This window comes from Delphinus delphis, chromosome 14 (genome assembly GCF_949987515.2).
Source record: "Delphinus delphis chromosome 14, mDelDel1.2, whole genome shotgun sequence".
Lineage (NCBI taxonomy): Eukaryota > Metazoa > Chordata > Mammalia > Artiodactyla > Delphinidae > Delphinus > Delphinus delphis.
Genome location: NC_082696.1, coordinates 77345604 through 77373108, shown reverse-complemented (window position 1 = coordinate 77373108; position 27505 = coordinate 77345604). Strand labels below are relative to the sequence as shown.

At 40.8% G+C, this 27505-nt stretch overlaps 1 protein-coding gene across 5 annotated transcripts in view; it reads right to left on the bottom strand.

Annotated features, from left to right (window-relative positions):
- Positions 1-27505, bottom strand: part of COL12A1 (collagen type XII alpha 1 chain) — a 137970-nt gene that overhangs the window by 25918 nt on the left and 84547 nt on the right. For all 5 annotated transcript variants that reach the window (XM_060030344.1, XM_060030343.1, XM_060030342.1 and 2 more), the window contains 18 exons: positions 27144-27273; positions 25792-25934; positions 24548-24677; positions 23769-23911; positions 21970-22099; positions 20091-20210; positions 18843-18989; positions 17517-17633; positions 17219-17365; positions 16613-16687; positions 12057-12196; positions 10053-10176; positions 9744-9887; positions 7826-7990; positions 5556-5594; positions 5319-5457; positions 1963-2105; positions 1565-1674 (listed from right to left, as the gene is read on the bottom strand). In XM_060030344.1, the coding sequence (XP_059886327.1) occupies positions 1565-1674; positions 1963-2105; positions 5319-5457; positions 5556-5594; positions 7826-7990; positions 9744-9887; positions 10053-10176; positions 12057-12196; positions 16613-16687; positions 17219-17365; positions 17517-17633; positions 18843-18989; positions 20091-20210; positions 21970-22099; positions 23769-23911; positions 24548-24677; positions 25792-25934; positions 27144-27273 (2286 nt within the window). The remainder of the gene's footprint in view (positions 1-1564; positions 1675-1962; positions 2106-5318; positions 5458-5555; positions 5595-7825; positions 7991-9743; positions 9888-10052; positions 10177-12056; positions 12197-16612; positions 16688-17218; positions 17366-17516; positions 17634-18842; positions 18990-20090; positions 20211-21969; positions 22100-23768; positions 23912-24547; positions 24678-25791; positions 25935-27143; positions 27274-27505) is intronic.

Here is a 27505-nt window from a genome sequence, read left to right as displayed (position 1 = left end):
TTGGGCGAGTTATTCAAGCGTAAGTTTAATAGGTGTATCAAGGAGCCAAAAAAAAGTTCCTAAGAACTTTGCCAGATTCAACATCTATTATCGGACAAGGAGAAGTTGAAGCCAGTAATATCTGTCTAGAATCTGCTTTCCCAATGAGGCATTTATTTTGCTGGACCTTACCAGGAAAGTCTGTAAACTGTTAAGCAAATAGGCCTTTATTCTCAGAGATCTCTGTTTTTCCATCATTGCTTTTTGCTTCTCACTAATGTGCCTGCTGAGGCCTCTCCAAGCCCCATGAAGAGAGTCCCTTGTCATCCTCACCAAGAATCTGATTCATGAATAAGAAGAACATTCTGGAAAGAAGCCAAGATTCTCAGGAAGGGAATCAGCAAGAAATTCAGCTAAATCTACCCAAGTACAGGGTCGTTCTTCCATTTTCACTTGAGAATCACATTGAACCAGAAATATTTGTCTTCTGTGTATGGGGACTAACTTTCTGAGAGCTACACTGGGGAAATTTTAGACCACTTGCACGACAAGTAGTCTTCCTCCTGTTAACTTGATCCAGTGGATGAAGAAATTCCATTAAAAAGTCCACTCCTGGGCTCCCCTGGTGGCGCAGTGGTTGAGAGTCCGCCTGCCGATGCAGGGGACACGGGTTCGTGCCCCGGTCTGGGAAGGTCCCACATGCCGCGGAGCGGCTGGGCCCGGGAGCCATGGCCGCTGAGCCTGCGCGTCTGGAGCCTGTGCTCCGCAAGGGGAGAGGCCACAACAGTGAGAGACCCGCGTTCCGCAAAAAAAAAAAAAAAAAAAAAAAAAAAAAAAAAAAAAAAATCCACTCCTAACCTAGACGGTGCTTTTCATTTCTAACGCTGCCAACTTCAGCACTCTTATCTGTAAGTTAATTTTCCTGACAGCAAGTTTCTATTTATCCTCGATGTTGAGATTTTAAAAATTAAGATCATCAAGAATAGATAATCCCCTAAGAATTTATCTTAGAACTTTTAATAAGATTTTTTTAGAGAAGTTGTAAATGTGTTCATGCAGAAGTTAATTTAGTAAACAGTTATCTTAATTATTTTGATAGTTAATGATAACTTTTGGATTGGCATGTTTGTAACTTTTCAATAAACAAGCAGGTAGAAGCAGCTTACTATTCTCTATAAAAGAATAAATAATTTGATCAATTAAATACAATCCACAAAAATTAAGCTTTTGAAACAAAATGACATAAAGGTTCAAAGTAAAATGGTAGGTAGAAAAATGGGCATACAATATTGTATATACTACACGACTCATTCTGAAAAGACATTAGCATTGAAAATACATTGAAATGTTAATAGTAGTTATCTCATGGTTAGTAGAATTATCGTTTTAAATTTCCTTCTCTGAATTAATCAAATTCTTTGAAATAAGGTATTGTTTTTAAAAGACATGGCTATGTTTCCACCAGTTTAACATGACATTTTAATAAATAATAAATTAAATTAGTTTAAATTTTAAGTTATATACGTTTTTCTACAAATAACTTTTTTCTATAAATATTTATTTTTCTATAATCTTACGTTTTTACCTTATGAAAACTTCCATAGAATAATGTCTTCACTTCCTCTGTGTCAAATGTAATAGTTTGTACCTCACCCCTTGTATCCTTGTTAAAGAATGATAATGTCTTGCTAGAAGCTGTAATCAACACATAATTGTTATTAAATCAAATGCATGGACACTCTATATTGAAAGTATTAAATAATTCTTGTTGGAGAATTCTCTAAAAAAATTAATAATTTCAGTTAAGATAAAATGTAATTCAAATATTTACTGATATATTTTTAAAACTTTAAACATAAAAGCATAATCAAGTAAATATATATATATATATATCCAGAAGGTTCTTAAAGAAAGAGAAAAGGAAAAACATAATCAAAAATATGCATGCATGTGCCTTAAAATAAGATAAATTATAATCCTTACGATCTGCAATCACCCCAACTTGTGGTTTGTAGTCTCTGTCTGTGATCTGCCAAATTGCGAAAGGGTCATTGGGAGTTTCTGGGAGAAGTCTGAATAGTAATATAATCGTATACGAAGTGGGGAGGCCATTGGGATGTAGATCTCTGTTGGATGAAACAAAATTAATTAATTAATAAGGATTTCTCACCAGAAATAGAGGATATTTTAAATCTTTGGGCTCGAATCTCATCATGAGTAGTATTAGAAGCCATTTATAATAATCTGGCTACATATTAGAAGGGGAAAAATTTAAGAATGACCTCAAAATAGCAAACACTAAAGACCCATTATGTAAGCAGTAATAGATGATTTATAATCGGATAAAGTCACAAAAGTCTGGGAAATTGCCAAGTGGTCTTTCATCCTACTGGTAATAAATCATTTTTTCTAAGCACATGGATAATTATAAAACTATATAATGATTTTAGGGTGATAAAACTTGTATCTAGGGACGTAATTTAAAGAGAGTGAATCTTACTAAATATATTTAATTTCCAACATCAGGAGTATGAGGTCATAAACAAGATGGCTTAAGGCTTTAATTGTGCCCTCCCTGTATCTAATAGTTTTTACACTTCCCTAGTCCTCTCTTAAAATCAAGTAAATCAAATAATCTCCAGAAGGTCACATGTTCCCCGAAACAAAACCAATAATAGATTTTATGGCCACGTACATTGTGATTCAATTAAAAGGAAATGTTTCTTGGCTCTAAGGCTGTTAGACGTAAAATGTGGCCCCATGTGTCCTTCTAGGGTTGAGTCAGTCATTGTTCTGGGGGAATCTCTGAAGCAGAATTAATGGTTTTTTGTCTGAGACCATTTAATAGCACTATCTTCCTGAAGGTAGGAAAAGGGGCTTAATAATCAGCTCTTGGAATGGACTAGAGGACACGGGGAGGGGGAAGGGTAAGCTGGGAGTGAGAGAGTGGCAGGGACATATATACACTACCAAACGTAAGGTAGATAGCTAGTGGGAAGCGGCCACATAGCACAGGGAGATCAGCTCCGTGCTTTGTGACCACCTAGAGGAGTGGAATAGGGAAGGTGTGAGGGAGACGCAAGAGGGAGGTGATATGGGGATATATGTATATGTATAGCTGCTTCACTTTGTTATACAGCAGAAACTAACACACCATTGTAAAGCAATTATACTCCAATAAAGATGTTTAACAAAAAAAATCAGCTCTTGGACAGAAGAGAAGCAACTCCTCCATGGATTTTGACAGAGGGCACAGACCGTCTCTTGAGGTTTCGTGTCCTAGTACCACACTGCTAGTACTTCTGGAATATAACGCTGCCCTACTTTTTCTTTTTTTAATTTTTATTCGAGTATAGTTGATTTACAATGTGGTGCTACTTTCTGCTGTACAGCAAAGTGAATCAGTTATACATATACATATCCACTCTTTTTTAGATTCTTTTCCCATATGTATAGCACAGGGAACTCTACTCAATACTCTGTAATGCCCTACTTCTTAAAGCATATGTTCTGGGCAAGCTGACACGATGCCTTTTGTATGTCCATAAACTGACCATCTTCATAATATTCCACATTAAAAATAATTTCTCCATATTAATTCATTTCTCACCTAGCCCATTTTTCTCCTTTTTTAGTTAATGAGTGATTAGGAAAAAAAATATTTAATTGCATTTATGCCTCTTTCAGCCACAAGTTCTTAATCTTAAGAGGACAGTGGTCTGTCATAAGTTAAAATGTAGGAATCACATCTTGAGGTGACAGAGTTACATGCTGGGTACTTAGGTTCATTGATAAACCTAAAACTGCGAACCAGTGTGGTTAACCATAAAAGAGTTAGGAACTCACAGTGTGGTCACACTACAATACAATCTGTGCTTCCTTAAAAGAAATGAACTTTGGTTTTACTCTGAATTTTCCGTCAGCTTTCTCAGAGCATTTCAAATTTCAGGCATCATTGGCTGACCCTGTCCTAAGTTTCGGAAAACTTTATTTCTTCTTGTTCTTTTCCCTCCATAAGATGCCAAACACATATTTTTTGACATTCAAGTGTTTTCATTCTAATAAATAAAAAGTACATATTTTGGTTATTGGACCCAGGTACAAACTTTCATCAAGTAAAATAACCAACATCTAGAGCTACCCAACAGATTGCCAGAGCACCAGCCAATAAAAACTAACTGTTGGGCTTCCCTGGTGGTGCAGTGGGTGAGAGTCCGCCTGCCGATGCAGGGGACACGGGTTCGTGCCCCGGTCCGGGAAGATCACACATGTCGCGGAGCGGCTGGGCCCGTGAGCCATGGCCGCTGAGCCTGAGCGTCCGGAGCCTGTGCTCCGCAACGGGAGAGGCCACAACAGTGAGAGGCCCGCGTACCGCAAAAAAAAAAAAAAAAAAAAAAAAAAAAACCATCTAACCAGCATTCAGATTAAGAAATAGGACATAACCTGTTGTAGTAGCCTAGTAGCTTCCTATGTACCCTTGTCCAGTTTCCCCCATTCCCTACAAAGGTAACTATACTATCCTAACTTCTAACACCATAGGTTAGTTTGCCTGATTTTGAACTCTATATAGTAGGAACCATGGAATATACTATTTTGTGTTTAGCTTCTTTTGCTCAGCCTTTTAAAAAAGAGATCTGTCAAGGGCTTCCCTGGTGGCGCAGTGGTTGAGAGTCCGCCTGCCAATGCAGGGGACACGGGTTTGTGCCCCAGTCCGGGAAGATCCCACATGCCGCAGAGCGGCTGGGCCCGTGAGCCATGGCCGCTGAGCCTGCACGTCCGGAGCCTGTGCTCCGCGACGGGAGAGGCCACAGCAGTGTGAGGCCCACGTACCGCAAAAAATATATGAAATAAAATAATTTTAATAAAACTAACTGCTGCCTGTCAGATCACAGATCATGGACAAGCAAGGCCACTGCAGTCTTTCATCTTGTGGAGTCGGAAACACTGGGGAGAATTCCTCTTCTCATTCTGCGTTGATTCCATGCAGTCCCTCTGCACCAAGGGAGAAACGTTCAAAAGAAGAAGTTGCCTCCCTGTTTAAACGACCTCTCTTAGCAGCGTAACTATAATCCTAGACTTAAATTCAAAAGGATCAGTAATCCATCATATGGCAGACACAGGATGAGATTCTTGGGTCTCAGAGTAGCAAGCTTGAGTCCTAGTCTCCCGTGTGACCCAATGGAACGCAGTTAACCCAACTGTACTTAAGGAAACTAAACCAGGTCACCCATAGGACTCAATTCTAAAATACCAGGGTTCTAAGACATCAGCAAAGATTCCAAGCCTCAAAAAAGCATCTGGCCCGTGGTAAGAAAGGGAACTCCTGTTGTCACACTCACGCTGTAGGCTGATTCACAAAGGCGTTCTTCTGAAGCCTGTAAGACGAGTGGCTGGGAAAAGACCCTGACTCCAAAGAGACTCCTTGCACAAAAGCAAAATTCTTTTCTGTCAGGTTGTATGCTTCAAGCATCTTAAAACCTGTACATCAGAAAAAATATATATATTGAAATGAGGTCATTTTAATTATCTTATTGCTTGAAATCCTGAAATAAATTAGCCCGAGTATGAACGCTTACCTGGTGAGGTGTAGCCATCCAAATAAATGAGAGGACAACCTGCAAAGCACAGTGTTCTTTAAGTACGATTCACCAACAAGGTATACAAACATTATACATGCACAGAAAGCACCTGCGTACATACATCAAGTAACAAACCTGTTCATTCATTTATAAAACATTATCAATCTAACCTCTTCTGAGTTATTTTGTGTAGACTTTCCACGTGTACGTGAAATTATACTACTGACCAGTGTGGCCATGTTTTCTGGACATTCTCCAGTCCAGCTGGAATTTTACAATGTTCTTAAGAATGGTAAGATTGGGGCTTCCCTGGTGGTGCAGTGGTTAAGAATCCGTCTGCCAATGCGGGGGACACAGGTTCGAGCCCTGGTCCGGGAGGATCCCACATGCCGCGGAGCAACTGGGCCCGTGAGCCACAACTGCTGAGCCTGCGCTCTGCAGCCTGCGAGCCACAGCTACTGAGCTCGCGTGCTACAACTACCGAAGCCCATGCGCCTAGAGCGCGTGCTCCGCAACAAGAGAAGCCACCGCAATGAGAAGCCGCACACCGCAACGAGGAGTGGCCCCGGCTCGCCGCAACTAGAGAAAGCCTGCACACAGCAACAAAGACCCACCGCAGCCAAAAATAAATTAAAAAAAAAAAAAAAAGAATGGTAAGATTGAATTAGAGGGGGGAAATTTATAGATGTTTTTCAATAGATTAAAGAACTTTTACTGATGAGGATGATTATAATTTTTGTGACTTTCTGTTTGAATAAAAAAAAAAATCCCACAAGGACTCAGAGGTGAAAAATATACAAATCAATTTTCACTGCAAAGTAAAGGAGCTGTTACAGTGGAGGATCACTGGACTGAATGTCAATATTATGACATAGGGTGAGTGTGCTTCGTGTTTGGTAATTGCAATCATTGTTGCTTTTGTTGTGGTCATCCATTTACAATGCTTGGTGTCAGTTGATTTATCTCTTGTAAAAATAAAATACAGTGTGTGTGTGAGTTGTGAAAAAAAAAATAGAAATCTAAAAAAAAAAGAACTTTTCTCCCAGGAAACTTCAGATTTGTGCAAGGGCAGGAGGCGTTTGTCGTCACCCAGTCTTCTCTGCCAAGCCATGGAGGCTCACACTGGCCACCAAACCTCACAGTGGCAGGTGTACAGCGGGTCTCACCCTGGGCCCTGGAGCTGGGGCAGCACAGGGCTGCATCCGGGACCTCGTGGAATGGAGGGGGCAGCTGCTGCTCCCTGCTCACTTGCACTAGTGTGATTCCATTCTGAGCTTCAGCGAAGTTTTACAGTAAACCACCGACGTTTGTTTACTACTGCCGCCTCCAACCCGAGTTCTGAGATCTCAATATAATGTTTCATAGGGTAAAACATAACACTTAAAAAGCACAGCCCTGCCTGGGATCAGGGGTCTAGACCAGCCACGCAACTGTCTCCATAATCTAAGACCCCAAGACTCAGAGTTCATGGATGGAGAAGAGGAACAAACCAACTTCGGTAATCAATCTTTTGTCCTTCACTGTATTTTAAGAGTTGAGCTTGAGGTCTCGGTATAATATGAAAAGTCTACACCCAAGTAAACAAGTGGGAACCAAGTGAATTTCTACAGTGCACACTCACACAAGTCAGTTTTCTCGTGGCTCTCCTGAAACACGGATGTTGACGGAACAAATACCAATTGATTGCTAACAGGGAAAAACCTTCATCCCACGGAATGCTTCTATAAATGCATTTCTAAGTTGAAGATTAATTTTCTCAAATGTCACAGGCATTGGGACGGTGGGAAAAGGATATATTCAAACACTTTATTTCCATACAAGGAACATTACGTCTTCAAGGCTAAAAATGGACCTCTGACAAGCACACAGTTAGCATGATCTCAATAGGAACAGTGATTCATCAGGTTCTCAAGTGGTTTCCCAGGATCTGTTTATGCACGGACTTGATCTCGTATAGGATAGGGAACGGTCTACCCCAGCGGTCCCCAACCTTTTCAGTACCGGGGATTGGTTTCGTGAAAGACAATTTTTCCACGGACGGCGGGCGGTGGCGGTTCAGGTGGTGATGCAAGCAATGGGAAGCGGCTGTAAATACAGACGAAGTTTCGCTCACTCACCCGCCGCTCACCTCCTGCTGTGCGGTCCAGTTCCTAACAGGCTGTGGACCAGTCCCAGTCCGCGGCCCAGGGGTTGGGGACCCCTGGTCTGCTCAGTAGTTACTTTTGCAAAACAACTGAGACTATGGACCCATGTGGGTCATGACTTACTTGAAGTGGCAGTTTCACAGACGAATGTGATGAGGTTGTCCTCTATCTTCTCAAAAGATTCAAAGTCGTCCACAATGAACACGTGCCGCTCACTAGGTTTGCTGGCTATGTTGGCAAGTTCGTTGTAGTCGACGTCAGCCACGCCAACTACAAAGACACTGAACCCTGCAGAGCAGTGTTTATAGAGAGAATTACACATCCTTTTTTCCATCCTTTATGGTTTAAACAATTCAAAACAAAATCTTATCAGAAATGATGCCATATTTTCTCAGCTAATGCAACAAGTTCTTTTAATTGACATAAACTCTCTTTAATGAACATGTACTTTTTCCAGGTCTTCCTACTTTCTGGCTTATAAAATTCAATTAATTGGATTTCCTAAAATAAAGTCTTAACAATTAAAAGATGAACATTTTAATAGCAGAATGACTTAATGTGGTACTCATTTCCTTCCACACATCCACAGTCCTAATATACCCATTCATTCTGCAGCTGTCTTAGGCAACATTAACATTTCAAGCTCATGTGCCTCAGAAACCAACAATGGGCTCATTTTAAACTCTGAATTCCTGAAACTGATTTACTCAATAAACTCAGGCTCAAAGTCAGCACTGTGACCACTTTCAAAATGGAATCTACAAGTCCCACTGGCAATAAACTTTCACTTATTTAGGCTAATACAAATAAACAAAGTTTTCACTCCAAAAGCTTAATTCAACAGTAGAATTAGTTACATAATTAGATATAAATAAGGTAACTTGAGAAGCAAGCATTCATAACCCCAAAGTTAAATCACAAAGGAGCCTAAAATATACAGGAATCTGCTCAAAGTGCATAACGTAACAGCAACAACTTATAAAAAGATCAGTGCATAGAACAATCTCTGTTGTAAGAAGACACAGTATGACTTAGCACTAGTCATGACTCACTTTTAGCCAAAGACCCATGTATGTGCAGATGACAAATTCCATGTAACGAAGGACTTTACGATTTACACCACAATAAATCATGCATAGCATAGAATTCTCTCTAAAATATGTCCACCTTGGACGCTGCCTGAAGGATTGGGGGTGTTCATGCAACTATAAAGACTTAGTTTCATCTCTAATCATCCTGAATACCTAATCCAAAGGGCAGTGTAACAAGGAGGCTTTCAGCATGTTTGATTGACAAGATCTACACCAGCAATATCTCCCTGAGGTCTCTCTGCTCCTTTGCAGTGAACCTTCCAGCAATCTGTTTGGGATCTGCATCTGCCAGGACGAGCTAAACCGATGCCTCTCCTTGCATAGGACTGAACCAGCATCAAGACTCATTTATGCTATGGCAGGAAGCCTGCTCGAGGATCATCCCATTACTGCTGTTGTGTAGGCTTCCAGCCACTATGGGGGACTGACCCTGAGGCACGTCTTATACAAAGAATACACCATGTCATTTCTGAGCAATTATCAAACCATTCCATGATGAAATGTAAACTAACATTAGAAGGGTACGGAATACAGACTAAAACAGAAACTAAAGTAAAATCAGTAATTTTGGTCTTTTGCAATCATTCCTGGACGTTTGAAACTGTGAAAATAATGAGTGCCATCACGAGGCATCAGACTTAAGCTCGTGTGATGTGGAAAACAAACTTACGGTCACCCGGGGGTAAGGAGGTGGGGGACAAACTGGGAGATTGGGATTGACACATACACATTACTATATATAAAACAGATAACTAATAAGAACCTGCTGTATAGCACAGGGAACTCTACTCAATACTCAGTAATGGCCTATATGGGAAAAGAATCTGAAAAAGAGTGGATATATGTATATGTACAACTGAATCACTTTGCTGTACACCTGAAACTAATGCAACATTGTAAATCAACTAGACTCTAATAAAATTTTTTTTTAAATGTATGCTTGTGCTTACCTGACTGTTGGATGACCAAAGCTGCCTTCTTGACCTCGTCCTGTGACCGACCGTCTGTGACCACGACCAGCACCTTGGGGACATTCTTCCTCATACCACTCTCCCAGGTCAAGACCTTCTCCTTGATAAACGTGAGAGCTTTGCCTATAGAATGTGGCATGGAACATTTTAGTGTCATCTCAGTGGAAGCTCTCCAAGTGCCCTTAGCCACGCCCAACCGAGAAGCAATTGAATGTTAGAGTTACACTCCGCCTATCACTCCAAAGGCTTTGGAGAGTAAAGGTCTATGTACACGCTGATGAACTGTACCTGTTCTTGTGTTTCCTCCTCTGTACCGGATATTCTGGAGGGCCCCGAGGGCCAGGGCCTTGTCGTTGTACGTGTTCAGCTTAAACTCAGACTTGACCTCGTCGCTGTACTGCACAAATGAGACCTGAAAGGAAAGGCGGTTTGGTGGTGAGGGTAAGTCGCCTCTTTTAATGTTTCAATTGTCAAGTGATTCTTCTAGCTGCATAATGGGAAAAAGAAGTCTATTAGACCTGACAGAATATGGTATGCTCTTTATAGCTAATATTATAACACTGACTACTGTTGTCTCACTAAATTCTCTGATTTCTGATCTTCAATGAAAGTGTCAGTAATTGATATGAATAATGTACATGCACTGTATTTATTCTCTAGGATGTAAGAAGGGATGGGTAACGCTGGAGAGCAATGAGATTCCAAGATCAGAAATGAGAACATACCATCCTGAGCTCAAATACTGGCTAAGCAATTGCTTCTCGGACAACTGACCCTTCTCACTGGCCACATCTATTCTTCATTGTAATATAAAAATGGCACATGAGTGATAATAATCAGCACTCGTCACCAATTCAGTGACAGTGTGATTTAGTGGAAAGAATAAAAGCTTTATAGTCAGGATTCAATGGGCTCAAATCCTAGCGCTGCCAGTTAATAGCTTTGTGACATTGGGTAGGTTCCCAACATCTCTGGGCCTTTGTTTTTTATCAGTAAAATGGAGATAATTATACTTACTTCTATGGCCAGTTTAAGGAATGAGAATCACGTATACAAAGTAGCTGGCACACAGAAGTTAATAAAATATGGTAGCTTTTTTTCTTATTTTTTATCAGAAATCTTAATTTCTAAAAGGATTTCAAAAAAGGCTTACTTGCTCACACTTTAAGACTGTAACTAGCCTGACATTTTACTCTTCTTGGGTTGGAATAACATCCACAGAATTATTGGGGGATGTGGAATTTAACATATTCCACAAAGCATTATTGCATAAAAGAAGACATGATTTGTTTATGAAATTATTTGTGATTTATGTCAACTCTTATTTTCATAACATCTCTAAGATGTACCTGCCTAAATAAAGAAGAAACTTCACCAAGAGTAATGGGAAGGGAAAGAGGATTCAGAAAAATAATAACACAATACAGTCTCTTGCCTTAAGGAGTCAATGATTTAGACAGAAGAGAATCACACAAATATTGACAATATAAAGAGACACGTGCCGTAACAGCAACATAAACAAAACCCTTCAGGAGTCTGAAATGCCTAAAACTATCAAGGAAGCCTCTCCAGAAAGGGTGGAATTGAAGTGGATCTTCGAGGTTGCAGAATCCAGGTAGTAAGTAACAGAGCCACCGGCCCTGAGTCCAGGGGTATGTTGGGAGTGGAGGAGATTCTCAGCTTTACTGGTGGGTCAGAGCTAAGCGAGGAATTATTCTTTGAGGTGGAAGGATTAATTTTTCTAAGTTCCCACTCTAGTGAAAGCAATAAATTTGGAGTGATTCCAAAGCAAGATAATTGGTAGTTATCATTGTAGGAAAACAAATTAATTTCCCTTTGAGTTAACAATGGCCTTTCTTCTTCTGGTTCAGGTAATATCTGCAATGTCATGATAGAGGGGGCAGTAGGGTTCCACACAGCCCCTCCAGTCACTACCCATCACTGAATCTCCTGACTTAACGGGTACAACAATCACAATGCATTTAACTTCCAGAACATTAAATGACCTTTCAGGAAACTGTATCATTGTCAAAAGAGTTAAGCAGGAAGTTAGAGCTAGACTCCCCTAAATTCTGCAACAGGAATATCATCTCGCCAAGAGAATACCTAGAGGAATATTTATTTTTCTCTTTATTTATCATATGCACCCAAGTCCTTCCCAAAAGTCTATGTGTAAAGAAAAGAGAAAATAACAAAGTCAAAATGGAGTTTATACTGAAAAGTCTTTCTACTTAAAAGTTTAAAGGAAATAGCAAGACGTTACAGATGAATAACCTTTGAAACGACACCCACCTGAATTCCAGCAGGACTGATTTCATCAAAGGCTCCCACAGTATTGAAGATGAATTTTACAACTTTGTTAAAATTATCATCCCCGATACTCCAGGAGGCATCAGTCAAGAATACAATATCTGCCTTGGCCCCTTTGCACACTGGGGGAAAAACACAGAGGAAGCCCCAAATCTCATGAATTCTTTCATTTAAGTGAAGTTACACAACTGAGACACGTATTCTAACACCCTGCTACTCCTCCAAGTGTGGTTCAGCAGCAACGGCATCGCCTGGGAGCCTGATAGAAATGCAGAGTCCTGGGGCCCACCCCAAATGTCCTGCAACCGAATCAACAGTAGCAAGGTGCCAGATGATGCCCAGTGAAGTCTGAAAAGCGCTAGTCTAACTGGCCCTCAATTTCTGCTCTGGAATTACTCCATCTGGTCATTCTGCAAACATATGCTCCCTCCTCATGGGATTCTTCAAGGAGCTTCAAACAATAACTAAGGAGGAAATCAAGTGAAAAAACAACCATGCTCAGAACTTAAGAAGAGCCCTCAGTGGGTTTGGAGATTTTTGTATATAATTATCAAAGACTTGGTGTAGATAAGGTGTCTTTTCATTTTAAATTAGGCCACTAGAATCATATGGAGGGAGGGAAGGGATGGAATAAAATAAAGAAACACCTTTAATTAGAATCTTCAGACTTGAAAGCTAAAAATTCTGAAAATAAAAATTTAACATTTTAGTGATAAAAACTTGCCGTGTAGAATGTATAACACCAAGAATAAACCCTAATGTAAATATGGACTTTGGGTGATAAAGATGTGGCAATATAGGTTCACAGGATGTATCAAACGTCCCACTCCAGGTTGGCAGGGGGGATGTTGAGAGTGGAGGGAGTCTGTGCATGTGAGGGGGCAGGGCATGTCGGGACTCCTCTGTACTTTCAGCTCAAATTTGCTGTGAACCTGAAACTGCTCTAAAAAATAAAGCCTATGAAGAAAAAAACCTTAACATGTCTTTTTTTTTTTCAAAATTCACAATCTTATATGTTGTGGAATACGAATACACCAGAGAAGTAAGTCATTACCACCAAAAAGGTAACAAACATATTCATGCCCCCCAAAAGTTCACTGGTGTCCTTTTATAATAGTCTCTCCCTGTCAGTCCTCTCCACACCCCTTCCCATCCCCAGAAAATCACTGATCTCCTTTTGACACGATAGATTAATTTGAGTTTTCCAGAATTTTATATAAATGGAATCAGACAGTATCTTTTTTTTTCCCTCAGGCATCTTGCACCCAGCATCATCATTTGCAGATTCATCTATGCTGTTGTGTTTAACAGTAGCTTGTTCCTTTCTCTTGCCGAGAAGAATTCCATTTATTCCATTATTGCTTATTATTTCACTTTTTCATGAACATTTGGGTCACTTCCTGTTTTTTTCCAATTACCTGTTTTTTTTTTTCTTACAAATAAAATTGCTATGAATATTCATGTAGAAGTCTTTGTGGGAACATATGCTTTCGTTTCTCTTGGTTTAGCACCTTGTAATGAAATGACTGAGTGGTACCGTAGGTTTATGTTCAACTTTAAGAAACCGCTAAGCTGTTTCCAGTGTAGTTCTACATTTTACATTCCCACCAGCGGCGCATGACGGTTCTAGGTACTCTACGTCTTTGCCAACACGTGGTCATTTTAATCTTAGACATCCTAATAGGTGTAGTGGTGTCTCCTTGTGGTTTTGGCTTGCATGTCTCTAATGACTGATACTGAGTATTCACACATCTTCTTTGGTAAAATGTCTTTTCAGATTTTTTCCTCACTTATTAAAATTGGGTTGTTTGTATTTTTATTACTGTGATTTGAGAATTATTTATGTAATATGGATATAAGTATTTTAGCAGATTATGTGATTTGTAAATATTTTCTCCTAATCTGCGACTTGTCTTCTCATTCTCTTAACAATGTTGTTCAAAGAGAAGTTCTTAATTTTGATGAAGTACAATTTATCAGTTATTTCTTTGCTCACATTTTTGGTGTGATATGGAAGAAATCTTGGCCTAATTTCAGGTCACAAAGGTTTATAGATTAATTATTATATGTGGGTTTATGATCCATTTTTTAAGATGTTTTTTTATCGTGGTAAAAGCCACATAATATAAAACAAACTATTTTAACCACATTTAACTATACAGTTCAGTGGCACTAAATACCTTCACATTGCTGTGAAACTCTTACCATCATCCAGCTCCCTAATTTTTTACCTTCCTCAACTGAAACTCTGTCCCCACTGAACACTAACTCCCCATTCCCCCTCCCCACCCCCCATTGCCCTCCTGCCCCGGCATCTACCAAAGTACTTTCTGACTCTACGAATCTGACTGTTCTAGGTACTTCATTTAAGTGGAATCAAACAGTATTTGTCTGCACCTACTGTATAGTGGAATGCATTTTTAAGGTGAACTTAATATAGGCCCTACAAACAGATTGTACCTTCTTTTTTTTTCCCCCTGTGCTATACAGTAGGTTCTCAATTAGTTATCTATTGTATACATAGTAGTGTATATATGTTAAATCCCAATCTCCCAATTTATCCCACCCCCTTTCCCCACCTTGGTGTCCACACGTTCGTTCTCTATGTCTGTGTCTCAATTTCTGCTTTGTAAATAGGTTCATCTGTACTATTTTTCTAGATTCCACATAGATGCGTTAATATATGATATTTGTTTTTCTCTTTCTGACGTACTTCACTCTGTATGACAGTCTCTAGGTCCATCCACGCCTCTGCAAATGGCACAATTTCCTTTTTATGGCTGAGTAACCTTCCATTGTATATACGTACCACAGCTTCTTTATCCATTCCTCTGTTGATGGACATTTAGGTTACTTCCATGTCCTGGCTATTGTAAACAGTATTGTAAATAGCTGCAATGAACATTGTGGTACATGTCTCTTTTTGAATTATGGTTTTCTCTGGGTATATGCCCAGGACTGGCATTGCTGGGTCATATGGTAGTTCTATTTTTAGTTTTTTAAGGAACTTCCATACTGGTCTCCATAGTGGCTGTATCAATTTACATTCCCACCGACAGTGCAAGAGGGTTTCCTTTTCTCCACACCCTCTCCAGCATTTACTGTTTGTAGATTTTTGGATGATGGCCATTCTGACCAGTGTGAAGTGATACATCATTGTAGTTTTGTTTTGCATTTCTCTAATGATTAGTGATGTTGAGCATCTTTTCATGTGCCTCTTGGCCATCTGCATGTCTTCTTTGGAGAAATGTCTATTTAGGTCTTCTGCCCATTTTAGGATTGGGTTGTTTGTTTTTTTTGATATTGAGCTGCATGAGCTGCTTGTATATTTTGGAGATTAATCCTTTGTCAGTTGCTTTGTTTGCAAATATTTTCTCCCATTCTGAGGGTTGTCTTTTCGTCTTGCTTAACATGTCTTTAAGCCAAAAATATTTACTGAATTCCTTTCAACAGTCTAAAGAAACACACTACTATTTTATCCCATAATAATACACTTTTAATTTTACTTCTTTAATAGGCTTAATAACCATAACGTTCTAGAGCCTTCTAAGAGAAAAGAAAAATACTTTCCATTAAATGTTGGAAACAGAATGTGGGAAAAGAATAAACCAGTAGTTAATTAGCTAAAACTTAATTTGATGAAGCACTGAGCATTGCCCCAAATTACTGAGAGACCAATCTAAATAGCTCAGTCTATGTCTTTTTACCAGTTTACTACAAGGGACAAATATGTCTCCAACCTTGGTGAATGGAAATATTTTAGCTTTGTGTAATCCAGGGCCTTCTTAGGTCAGAAGCCAGGAATTCCAAAGCCAAAGGCCCAGGAGTTACGCTGCAAATTTAGCCCAAAAGGTCCCCAGTGCCTGTTGATGCCAGCAGCCACAAGAAAGAAATGCCCTCTGTGTGACAATGGATTATTTAAGGCATCCCTAGACCTTCATCTGCAAAATCGAGGAAACGGAGTTCCAGCTGAAGAGGCAGAGTGGTTTATCACTGGGGTTTTTTTTTTTTTTTTTTTAATGTCGGTTCATTGGTTTGTTTATTAATTTATTTTTGGCTGTGTTGGGTCTTCGTTTCTGTGCGAGGGCTTTCTCTAGCTGTGGTGAGCGGAGGCCACTCTTCATCGCGGTGCGTGGGCCTCTCACTGTCGCGGCCTCTCTTGTTGCGGAGCACAGGCTCTGGACGCGCAGGCTCAGTAGTTGTGGTTCACAGGCTCTAGAGCGCAGGCTCAGTAGTTGTGGCTCATGGACCTAGTTGCTCCACGGCATGTGGGATCTTCCCAGACCAGGGCTCGAACCCGTGTCCCCTGCATGGGCAGGCAGATTCTCAACCACTGAGCCACCAGGGAAGCCCTAGGACTGGTTTTATTCACACTAAAATGGGCCTGGAGCAGAAGAGCAAATGACGGGTAATCTTTGCCTTTAATTGAAAAACTCTTTAGCAGGAATAATAGGTCAGAAATGTTCTATATCAACTGCGTAAGTAAGAAGGCTATCAATCCCGATCGGCTGAATGCATTGCCTGATGGCTGTACTTACCTTCCCGGGCTGGTGGAATCGTGGGAGGGGGAGGAGGTGTAGGCGGCTCTGTAGGAGCTTCTGTGGGTTTTACAGCTAGAATTAAAAATAACAATTAGAAAAACGCAACATGTGCACATTTCATATCTCAGAAAGTAAATTTTTAGAGCCATTTCAGTCCTCGATAACAAATCAAGTGTCATGGGCACTGACATACTGGGAATCCTATCTTATCCAAAATTGGTACCATTGGCAGTCACTCAACATTGACTACAGCAGCACGAAGCGAAGCCCAGATGCAAAGGGAGAGCGTAAGACCTTCAGATACAGTCAGATGAGCAGAGGTCACCAACACGGATCCATGTGCACCTTCTCACTGTCAGCTAGAGCCAGCTCTCCCTCCTTTAGGTCTTTCCTTACAAATACGCCAGCTCTAACAGGGCAGCACGGATCTGCTGCAGATAAAGGTGCTGAACCCGCTGCAGACGCCACCTCAAGGACCTGCCATCATGTCACTATTGCCGCTCGTAAGGAGAAGTGTCACACAGGAGTCACTTATGTCTCCCACACCCAGAGCATCCTACTCTGAAGCCTTACAGAGACTCCCCAGATTACTCAAACACTTACTAGTATGTTCTTTGACAGAGACACCTGGTCCCTCAAGATTTGGTGTCTGCACAAAGACAGTGACGCCATAATCAGTGTCTGGTGACAGGCCGGTGAAACAGTGACTGGTTTCTGATCCACGCACTGTAATTTCCTGTCCTCTTGTTCCTGATTAGGACAGCAGAGGAAAAATGCCAGTGTCACCAGTAATTATCTTTAAAGACATTCTGATACATCATTTTATAAATAGAATGACACCTTTACTGAAGTTTTAAATGTGGCTACTATGTGCTCCAGGTCATTTTTTTTGCACACGTACCATCCGCAGGGCTTAGTTTCAGCCTGTAGGAAGTGGCTGCCCGGTGAGCTGACCATCTAACACAGAATGTATCCCACCCGACCTGGTGAGTTTTCAGATCTGTCACATTCAAATATACTACAAAAGAAGGACAGAAAGAAATAGATTTACTTCATAAATAAAGGCCAAAAAAAGCATACTTTTAATCACAGCACAATTTTAAAACTTCCACTGTGGCTGAAAAAAATAATGTCTAAAGTCTCACATTGTTTCTTCATAAGAAACAGACATGAAACAAACACGAAAACATGGTATTGTCGAAACCGACCTCCCTTTCTATGACTGATTTTCAAGGGAAGGAAAATCCACATTCAGACGTACCTCTGAGATACTGCAGGTTCAGTTTCAGACCACCAGAATAAAACAAATATTGGTACAATAAAGCGAGTGACACAAATATTTTGATTTCCCAGTGCATAAAAGTTATGTTTACACTATACCGTAGTTTATTAAGTGTGCAATAGTGTTATGTCTAAAAAAATAATGTTCATACCTTCATTAAAAACACTTTATTGCTAAAAACTGTTAACCATCATTTGAGCCTCCAACGAATTGCAATCTTTTTGCAATAGTAACATCAAAGATTACTGATCTCCGATCACCATAACGAACATAATAACAATGAAAAAGTTTGAAATATTGCAAGAACTACCAAATGTGACACAGAGACATGAAGTGAGCAAATACTGATGGAAAAATGGCCTTGCTCCGTGCCGGGTTTCCGCAAACCTTCAATTTATAAAAAAAACACAGCATCCGCCAAGTGCAATGAAACGAGGTCTGCCTATAGCCCCTCTCCACGCCATGAATGTCAACGACACCTCATGAAAAATAATAAAAAAAAATTTTCTGAAAGGCTATCTGCTAAGTCCTCAAATAGCCATTAAAGCACTGATGATAACAAAATCTACCTGCAAGCTGAATCAGTCATCATGGCATTTATGGGAAAACTTTCAATTAGATCAATACATTTAGGGAATATATGTTTAACATCCAATGTCAGGAAAAAACCACATACCATCCCACATGGATAAAACCATAATTTTTATAATTTTTATCTTTTAAAATTCAAAATGTATTTTCTATGAAACAAACATATCTCATCATTATACATTTTGTACCCTTGATTATATGACGTAAGTATTTGTTTAGCTGGACACAAAAGAGTTACCTACTCAAGGCCGAGGAAACATGCGTAAGAAAAAGAAAGAAAGAAAATTAAAACAGAAGGACCTGGTCATTTACACTACACTTTTTCTTACAACCACAAAAAGCTACGTGACTCACAGGTAGTGCCTTGGTCCGTCAGAGGGACACTGAGACCAGAATCATACTGCGCGTAAACGTTCACGTCATAGGTGGTGCTGGGGCTGAGATTGTGCAACGTGTACGATGTCATTTCTCCAACAAAGACCTCCATGGGCTCATTGGAACCTTTAATAACAATCACAACAATACATAGACATATGTCATTCCTAGTCTCAAATTTTTCTTAAAATCAAATAACTTATACTCAAATGATAGTATGAACACCATTAATTCCATAGCCCTCATGCACGTGCTCCCCGTAACACCCGCTGCATTACATGGTGAATACGAAACTGGAAGTGGAGACCGAATCCTTTTCCTTGTTATTCTCAAAGCATAGCACAGTAGCTAGCATGTGTACTAATGAATGTAGCAGGTTTGTAATTACTGTTCCTTTAACGAATAAATCATCACACCGTCAACTACTCTAGACTCTCAAGCCTCTTCTTTAAGCTGCAGTTTGCAGCATAGCGCTTTGTACATACTGGGTGCTCAATGAACATTTTTCTGTTGTAGAGATGATTTAAGAACGTCTATCTCCCACCCCGTTCCATGCAGTGTGGTTACTGAAAGTCCTCCACCTTGAAGTTCCCTCTCCATTTCTTACACAGGCTCACATATCCTTACACTTGCCTTCTCTCCTTTATTTTTTTCTAGTTCACATCCTTCCTGGGTGCATGGAAGATACCCCAGCAAATTTACTATAAAAGTATTTTGCTTCCATTTTGCTAAACATATAGACAGAAGATGGAAACACAGATGGCGAATAATTTAATAGCGGGGATGTCCATTTAGGTGAAAGTGTCCGTGGGAAGCCAAAAGAAAGCCTGTCGTGAATAAACTAAAATGCACATGCCCCAAATGGAATAATACCTTGACCTAATGGGAAAAATACACAAGTTTATACTAATTAAGTACTCATTCTTTCACAATCATAATAACATATAGGTTGTCTGATCACAGCTTCAATTTGTGCAATTTTATGAACCAGATCAGACGTTTTTGCCATGCAGATTAATGGGAGTTGCATCTAAACCCATAGTAACAATGATACTTTAGAGCATTGGCTTAAATACTATTTCCAGAAACGTTACCTCTGGTAGGAGAGGACTTGATGTGATAACTGAGCTATCAGGAGAATCTAATCGTGGGGGATGCAACAAAGAACACCCTCATGCACAAATAACCCTCCAATGCATTTCTAAGATGATAAAGGTGCTTTCTTACCCACTGGCTTATACACAATTTTATATCCAAGAACGGGAGATGGTGAAGGATCCCAGGACACTCTGAATCTCGTATACCATTCATCTGAGATGTGTATGTTCTGAGGAGGAAGTAATCCCACTGAAAACAAATATTGGCACACGTTACTGACCTTTTATTGACAAACGAGGAGAGAGCACAGAACTTTATGAGTATTGACCATGAATATTGACAGTGCAGCCTCATGAGAGCAAATTAATAATATCCCATATTGTCCCGCTCCAGAAAACAATTAAAAGGTCTTGAAATGTTCAACAGAAAGCTTAGTAGTTTTCCAAATTCAAACAGCAAATCAAATGGACTCAGGAACCGGTGATTTCTAGAATTGGATTCAGAATTATAAAAAGTAAAAGAGATCTCATACCATTTTTTTGAATGTTATAGATCACAGATTGTTAGAGCCAAAAAAATGATTTATAGACTATTTAATCCAACCATCTTATCACAAAAATAAGATATGATTTGCCCAAGACCACACAGCTAGCTAGTGACCAAAACGAGGTTCTTCCCCAGCACCACTATAACCTCTACCAACATAACCTAGAGTAAATCCTCACACCTCCAGAGTACTACCCAACTCTACCCCTATTAGATCAATGCTGTGCGGTAGCCTGTTAGTCAGCCACTGAGTTTTTATTCACAGCATTACACAAATAAGGACTTAACTTCAAAAACTTTTTTACAAGAGAAGCCAGAAGCGGCTTTGGCCCTTCCTAGAAAACTAAAGATCTAGTAGAGATTTTTGTATGTTCTTGATTAAGCACAGAATTCTGAAATACAGAATTTCCTCCAGAAAAATACCAAAATATATTCTGAAACCTAAGGGAAGAGTGAAAATGGGAAGCTGTTAAATTAAAATCATCTTGAGTCGCTAGATGGAGTCTGTGTTGAATCAGTCCTGTAGACAACAGGTGTCAATAAATATACAAATTCCTCAGCCTCCAAAGACTGAGCTGAAACACTCTGGTCCTGCTTTTCTCTCAGGAGTTTTCAAATGTTACCTCTCCCAAATCCTGTAATGTTGTCAAGATCATTTAAGTAGAAAAAGAGTTTGGGCAACTAAGTGTAGCAAGGAGACTGAAATCATCTTACTTAAGTGGATTTTTGCTGAACGAAGTGGAAAAGTGTCTTACCCATGTCTCCCAGTAACGGAACCCAGCGGACCCATGGCCCAACCCACCTTCACGCTCAGCCAGGGACTCTCAACTTTGGCTGCGCACTAGAACTTCAGCAGGTCTGGACCATGTCTAGACCATTAACATCAGTATCTCTCGGGGTGGCGTACAGGCATAAGCCTTTTTAAAGGTCCTCAGATGATTCCAGCAACCAAATTAGAGAACTTTTGATCTAAACCATAAGAAACTGCTACCCACGCAGGCTAGAAAAGGGGCCTGAACCCTGGTAATCCATTAGTACAATAGAAAAAATAATTTTTAAAAAAAGCTAAATTTGTAAAGACAGAAGATGATTCCCAATCATCCTGCTTCTTTTTCATGACTTAAGATCCTATGGTGATGGGGTCTTTTTTGCTGAACACTTAATTGACTGAGTTAACAGCTACAGCCTTAACTGATACCACACAAACTAAAACATTCAGTGACTAAGCAGTTGTTTTCCAAAGAATAAAACTATCTCAAGCAAAGCAAAATATGCAGATTTGTGTCTCATTTTCCTTCTTTCAGTGGACCTTTAAAAAGTTAATAACACATTCCGTTGTCATATCATTCGGACAAGATTCAATACCTAATACAAATGTCAATGCAGTATTAATGGAGTGTCTGAGATGTGTATACTCAAATACGACCAAATTTAAAGATTATAAAAGGTTTAAGACATTTACCAGTTCTTCCATTTCCTGTCAAATGGGTACCATCTCCATCTTCATAAACAGCAATAACAGTAATTTTATATGGGGTATCAGATTGCAGGGGCTGTAGCATTACGTTGTTTCTTCTGCCTGGGACAGTGGTCTGCAGGGGAAGTTAAATTATGAGTTATCATCAGCTAGAGGACTTCCAGATCAATACTTTTGTATGTATTCCCATAAACAGGAGCGTTTTCTTCATCGTTTCTTTTTCTTGCACAATGCTCAGGGCGAGGCAAACTGTCTACCACTGTGCAGCAAGGGAAATGGTTTTAGAGTCGGGCAGGTCTCAGCTCAGATCCCGCATCAGCCACCTCCCAGTCTTGTGGCTCAGCATCTCAGAAGGAAGGATGGAAGCCGTGAGGATGAAAGGCAGTATCTCGTACAGCACCTCCACACACGTGACTGAGCACCACTGCGCTCCCTTCCTTCCCCACTCCTCCATGTGTGTCAGTTTCGTGGGACTCCTTCCACAAATGGGCACCCTGTGCCCACCGTGGGCCAGGTGTGGTACCAGCCACTGGGAGCCCACTGGGGAGCAAAAGCGGACTCAGTTTCTGCCCTCAAGAGCATCAGTTTTGGCTTCCCTGGTGGTGCAGTGGTTAAGAATCCGCCTGCCAATGCAGGGGACACAGGTTCGAACCCTGGTCCGGGAAGATCCCACACGCCGCGGAGCAACTAAGCCTGTGAGCCACAACTACTCAGCCTGCGAGCCACAACTACTGAGCCTGCGCTCCACAACGAGAAATCACCACAGTGAGAAGCCCGCGCACCGCAACGAAGAGTAGTCCCAGCTCGCCGCAACTAAAGAAAGCCCGCGTGCAGCAACGAAGACCCAGCGCAGCCAAACGTAAAATAAATAAATTTATATTTTAAAAAAAGTATCAGTTTTGCTAATATTAATTAGGGGAAAAAGAGGAAATGGAAAATACATTCAGCTGCCCCCACGAAGAGCAAATGAACCAGACAGACCTCTCAGTCTCTCTTCCAACTCTATGCTTTGCTTCTACAAAAAGCAGGGATCACTTAAACCATGAATTCCAGCGTGGAGTCCCCTAATTCCAAATGGTGAATTGGGAGGGAAATTACATCTTTAATGTTTCCAGAAAGTGATGGGAAATTGCATATTTGTCCATGGCAAGGCTGAATAAACACTAAAGCAGGAGCTTCTCTGCTTTGGCAAACTAAGTGTGGTAATACCGCTTATCCCATCTTGATCTGAAACTCTTAAATGGCAGTTACATGGGTTTCTGATTAATAAAAATAGGAGCTTGGGGCTTCCCTGGTGGCGCAGTGGTTGAGAGTCCGCCTGCCGATGCAGGGGACACGGGTTCGTGCCCCGGTCCGGGAAGATCCCACTGGGCCCGTGAGCCATGGCCACTGGGCCTGCATGTCCGGAGCCTGTGCTCCGCAACGGGAGAAGCCACAACAGTGAGAGGCCCGCGTACGGCAAAAAAAAAAAAAGTTAAGATTTAGAGTCACATAACTCGAACATTAAGTTAGGTAGCTCAGAATAATAGGTATCATGTTTCACTGACTCAGTTCCTATGGTATAGATAGGTGGAAATACACATTTTTATGAGATAAGATAATTTTTCAACCTGTGTTTAGAAGAGAAATGAGCCCAAAGATACTGATCGTGCAGGTGGCCCCAATATCACATCAGAGAAAGACTCAACTGTAATCACAGCACTTCCTAAAGAAGGAAGCTTCCTTTCACCCTCCAACCGGGTAAGAGATTTCAAAATGCTCAAATGAATGAGTAACCAACTCACATATTCATCAATTGGGTCACCAACGGTGGGAGAATAAATGATCCTGTATTGCTGAACCGGCCCATCAGCGTGGTCCCAGGCTACCGAGAGGCTGTTGGTTGTCTCCCCAAAGACTCTCAGATTTCTTGGTCCACTTCGTGGTACTAAATAAATAAATACAACAGAGTTAGTTTCCTGTCTGTGACCATAGTGGACACAGGGGTGGAGGGAGGGGCATGAAAGAACGGGACCCAGGGCAGAGTAACTGTACCCCGGTACTTCACGACTCTCTGGGTTGCTCACTCCCTTACGATGAAATACACATCTACGGCTCTAATGTGAAACCATCACCAATAGAAAGTGCTGCATTCAGAGCTACGATTACATGCTGAACTTCCAGTGACAGAGAGTTAGGTTTGAACGTGAAAGTACAGACTGGGAGAGAAAGGGATTATTTTAACTGCTATAAGCACCTCCTGTTTAATGAAACAGAGAGGCCGCGCCCTAACACTTCCAAAGTGCCCAGTTGGTGAGAAGACCCATCGCAGGCAGAAGAAGGGAAGAAACCCCTCCTTAACTGGGGTACCAGATGAGAAAACGGCCAAACGATGTCACTCAGCTGGGAGGGCAGTCGTGGCCCCAGGGTTCCAGGCTGAACGTGACTGTGGGCAACCCAAGCGCTCCCCTCACCTGCACAAGGTAGAGGCGATTCCCCACACTCCTCACTCACCACCACCACCCCCCAGGCCTCCTGCCCCAAGTCACAAGGGAACCCGGTGGAGAAAGGATTTCCGCCTCACACGTGCGGCCCTGGGCGGGGCTGGGAGTGCCCTCTGCATCCGAGTAGAGGGCAATGATGTTCACGGAATAGGGTGTGTCCGGAATCAGCCGCTCCAAGTGCACCGTGCGAGTATTTCCCGGCACCACGATCTGGAGGGGAGGACACACCAGATTCTGCTTGACCACAGCCCAAGTGCTTACCGAGTCTTCTATTAGTCCGCATCATAATGTTTACAGTAAAAGGCTGAGCCCAGCACAGCAGAAACCACCTTCTGTGCTACCCCGTAAGGCCTGTCCAAGCCACACTGTTAAGGGCAATTTATCCTCAGAAATTTCCTCTCCAAAAAAGTTAGCTCATACTTGATGCTTAGTAACTTCAACTATCTCCCATTTGTGTTCATGATAAAGGTTCTCAAATACAACATCCAGGGCTCATGAGAGCTACCCAAAAGCATCCCGAATGTTAGATACACATAAGAAAAGGGACCACACACACACACACACACACACACACACACACACACACACACACACTGGTAAAATAGAGAGCTACTCCATGCAATGGATAAGGGCAGTACTGTCTGAATGTGTCGTACCATACACAGGGACATACAAATCAATATTCTTACAGAACACATCTATCGCTCCTCACTTGTTTACCTTTGTTCATTGTCATTGTTTATTTTGGTAAAGACTTGTAAATTAAATTAGTCTATAAATGTACTTCCCCATAGGTGTTCTATCCCTTGTCCAATTAGAAATTTCTGATCTCAAAATTATTAATCTACTTAGAAAACTGCACAGTACTAGGGACTGAAGATAGATTGGGCAACTTGTTAAGAGCCAATGAAGGCAAACTTTAAGGTATTCTCATAACAAAGACTTGTATGTTACAACAAAAGCCCAGACTGACAAGGTCTAGCAATGATTTGCATCCACTGCTGGGGTTTTTAACTTATATAGCTAATTTGCATTTTTCCAAAATTCATTTTTGCTAACTGACCCTCTAGTTAATACACTTACTTTAGTTCATCAAAAGCAATCATTTAGGCATTACACATGGGCAGGCCCGTGGCTTGCATCCTCACAGGCAACCGAACAGGACACAAACTTGAGCCTTAGCTCATCAGGAAAGGAAGTTTCCAGGAGACCCGGTAGGTACCACACCAACTGACTTATTGTTCCGGGCCAGCAACTAAAGCAGGAGGCACAGTAAAATCGACAGCATTCTTCTGTCGAGCTCTACGACGACAGCATGACTTACAGATTCTGAGGGTCTCTGGCCAGTCAGGGGCGAATACACGACGCGGTACTGCTGCACCGGCCCCGGCGCCGAGCCCCAGCGAACGTCCAGGCTGTTTGGCGTTGGATTGTACACTTGGACGTTTCTTGCCAGCCCTCTCACCACTGAGGAAAGAAAAGCCAACACATATTTCTTACATCTGTTTATATATGTCAAGTTGTTGCTATCACTTCTCCAAAACTTCTACTCTGTTAACAGGATAAAATACTGTCCTCCTTAAACTTCTAATTATCTACACCCAAAAGCAGATGAAAATTCTGCAAATCCAAATGTAGTCAAAATTAGCCAACTATGTCCTTGGTCTATATGGAAGCAAAGTTGTTGCCAATAAAAACAAGCTAGTGAAAGTACGATAATAGCACTGGGTTGGCCATAAACAAACAAGGCGCAAGGGACAAGAAGCTTCAGTTTTCCAACACAGGTAATGGAGAGATAGAGAAGAGGATTTCATAGCTCTGCCTTCAAGGTGAAAACTGACAACACCGATGAAGCCATCTAATTCCATCAGCTACATTCACCCATTCATTCCTTCTCATTCAACAAATAGATACCGAATGTCTTCTGTGATTAAAAGAAAAGGCAAAAGGAGGGAGAAAAGATACACTCAGTTCTCAGTTAACTGCCCCAATAGGGACTTAGAAAACATGCAAATTAAATCCATGTATTAACCCCAAACTCTAGTTTAGCCAATAACATCATCTTTCCAGACCGCTAATCTTTTACCAAAAGAAGTCATCTGTATTTGCTCTCTTTTAGCCATCAGCAAGTGTATTTTTAGAGCCAAAGAAATATTTATAGGTATGCCCCAAAGCCTTTAAGCAGTACTAGAAAGAATTGTAAAACCACTGTACGCTGGTTTCTCAAGATGTTAATGGCAAATGAAAGCACACAGATTTTCAGTGCCAGAAAGCACTTCATCAGCAAACCAGAGAAATGTGCGATCAAGTAATGTGACGAACAGATTTCAACAATTGACACTACGAAAGCCAATTACAAAACACTGCTTCACACAAATTTATAAGGCACAAAGCAAAGCTCATGAACTTTTGTGAGTGAAACGGAATACTGGTGATTACACACACACTTATAAATCCTGAAATTATCATTTCAGAAGAAGAATGCCATTATAACCTTTTATTTCATACACTAAAATATTAACAGTTGGTGGCGTTTGGATGGTAAACTATGGGTAATTTTTATGTTTTTGCTCTATCATGAATTTTCCAAATTGTCTTCAATGGGCCTATATGGCCTTTACACGGAAAAGCAAAACGTATCATGAAAAAGCGATATTTTTCTGCCTTCTTACTTACATGTCCTTCCAGTATCTGATGTGCGTCCTCCATCACCTTCAGAATACACGGGAACTACTGTAACAGTGTATGCGGTATCTGGCTGCAGATTCCTAAGAATGGCATAATTGGTATTCCCAGGGATTGGAACCTAAAGATTTTAATAAAATGTAAAGTATCTGATTTGAAAAACTTGTAAAAGAAATAATACTTCGAATAATATAATACTCAAAATATTAACTCAAGACCAAACCAAGAAGCAAGTTCTATAATATTGGGATGTAATGATGCGCCCCCAGACGGACTGTTATAAGAGTTTCTGAAGACTTCTCTGCACTCACCCCAGGCTCCCTCTCAGAACTCCCTGAAATGATTATTTCCCC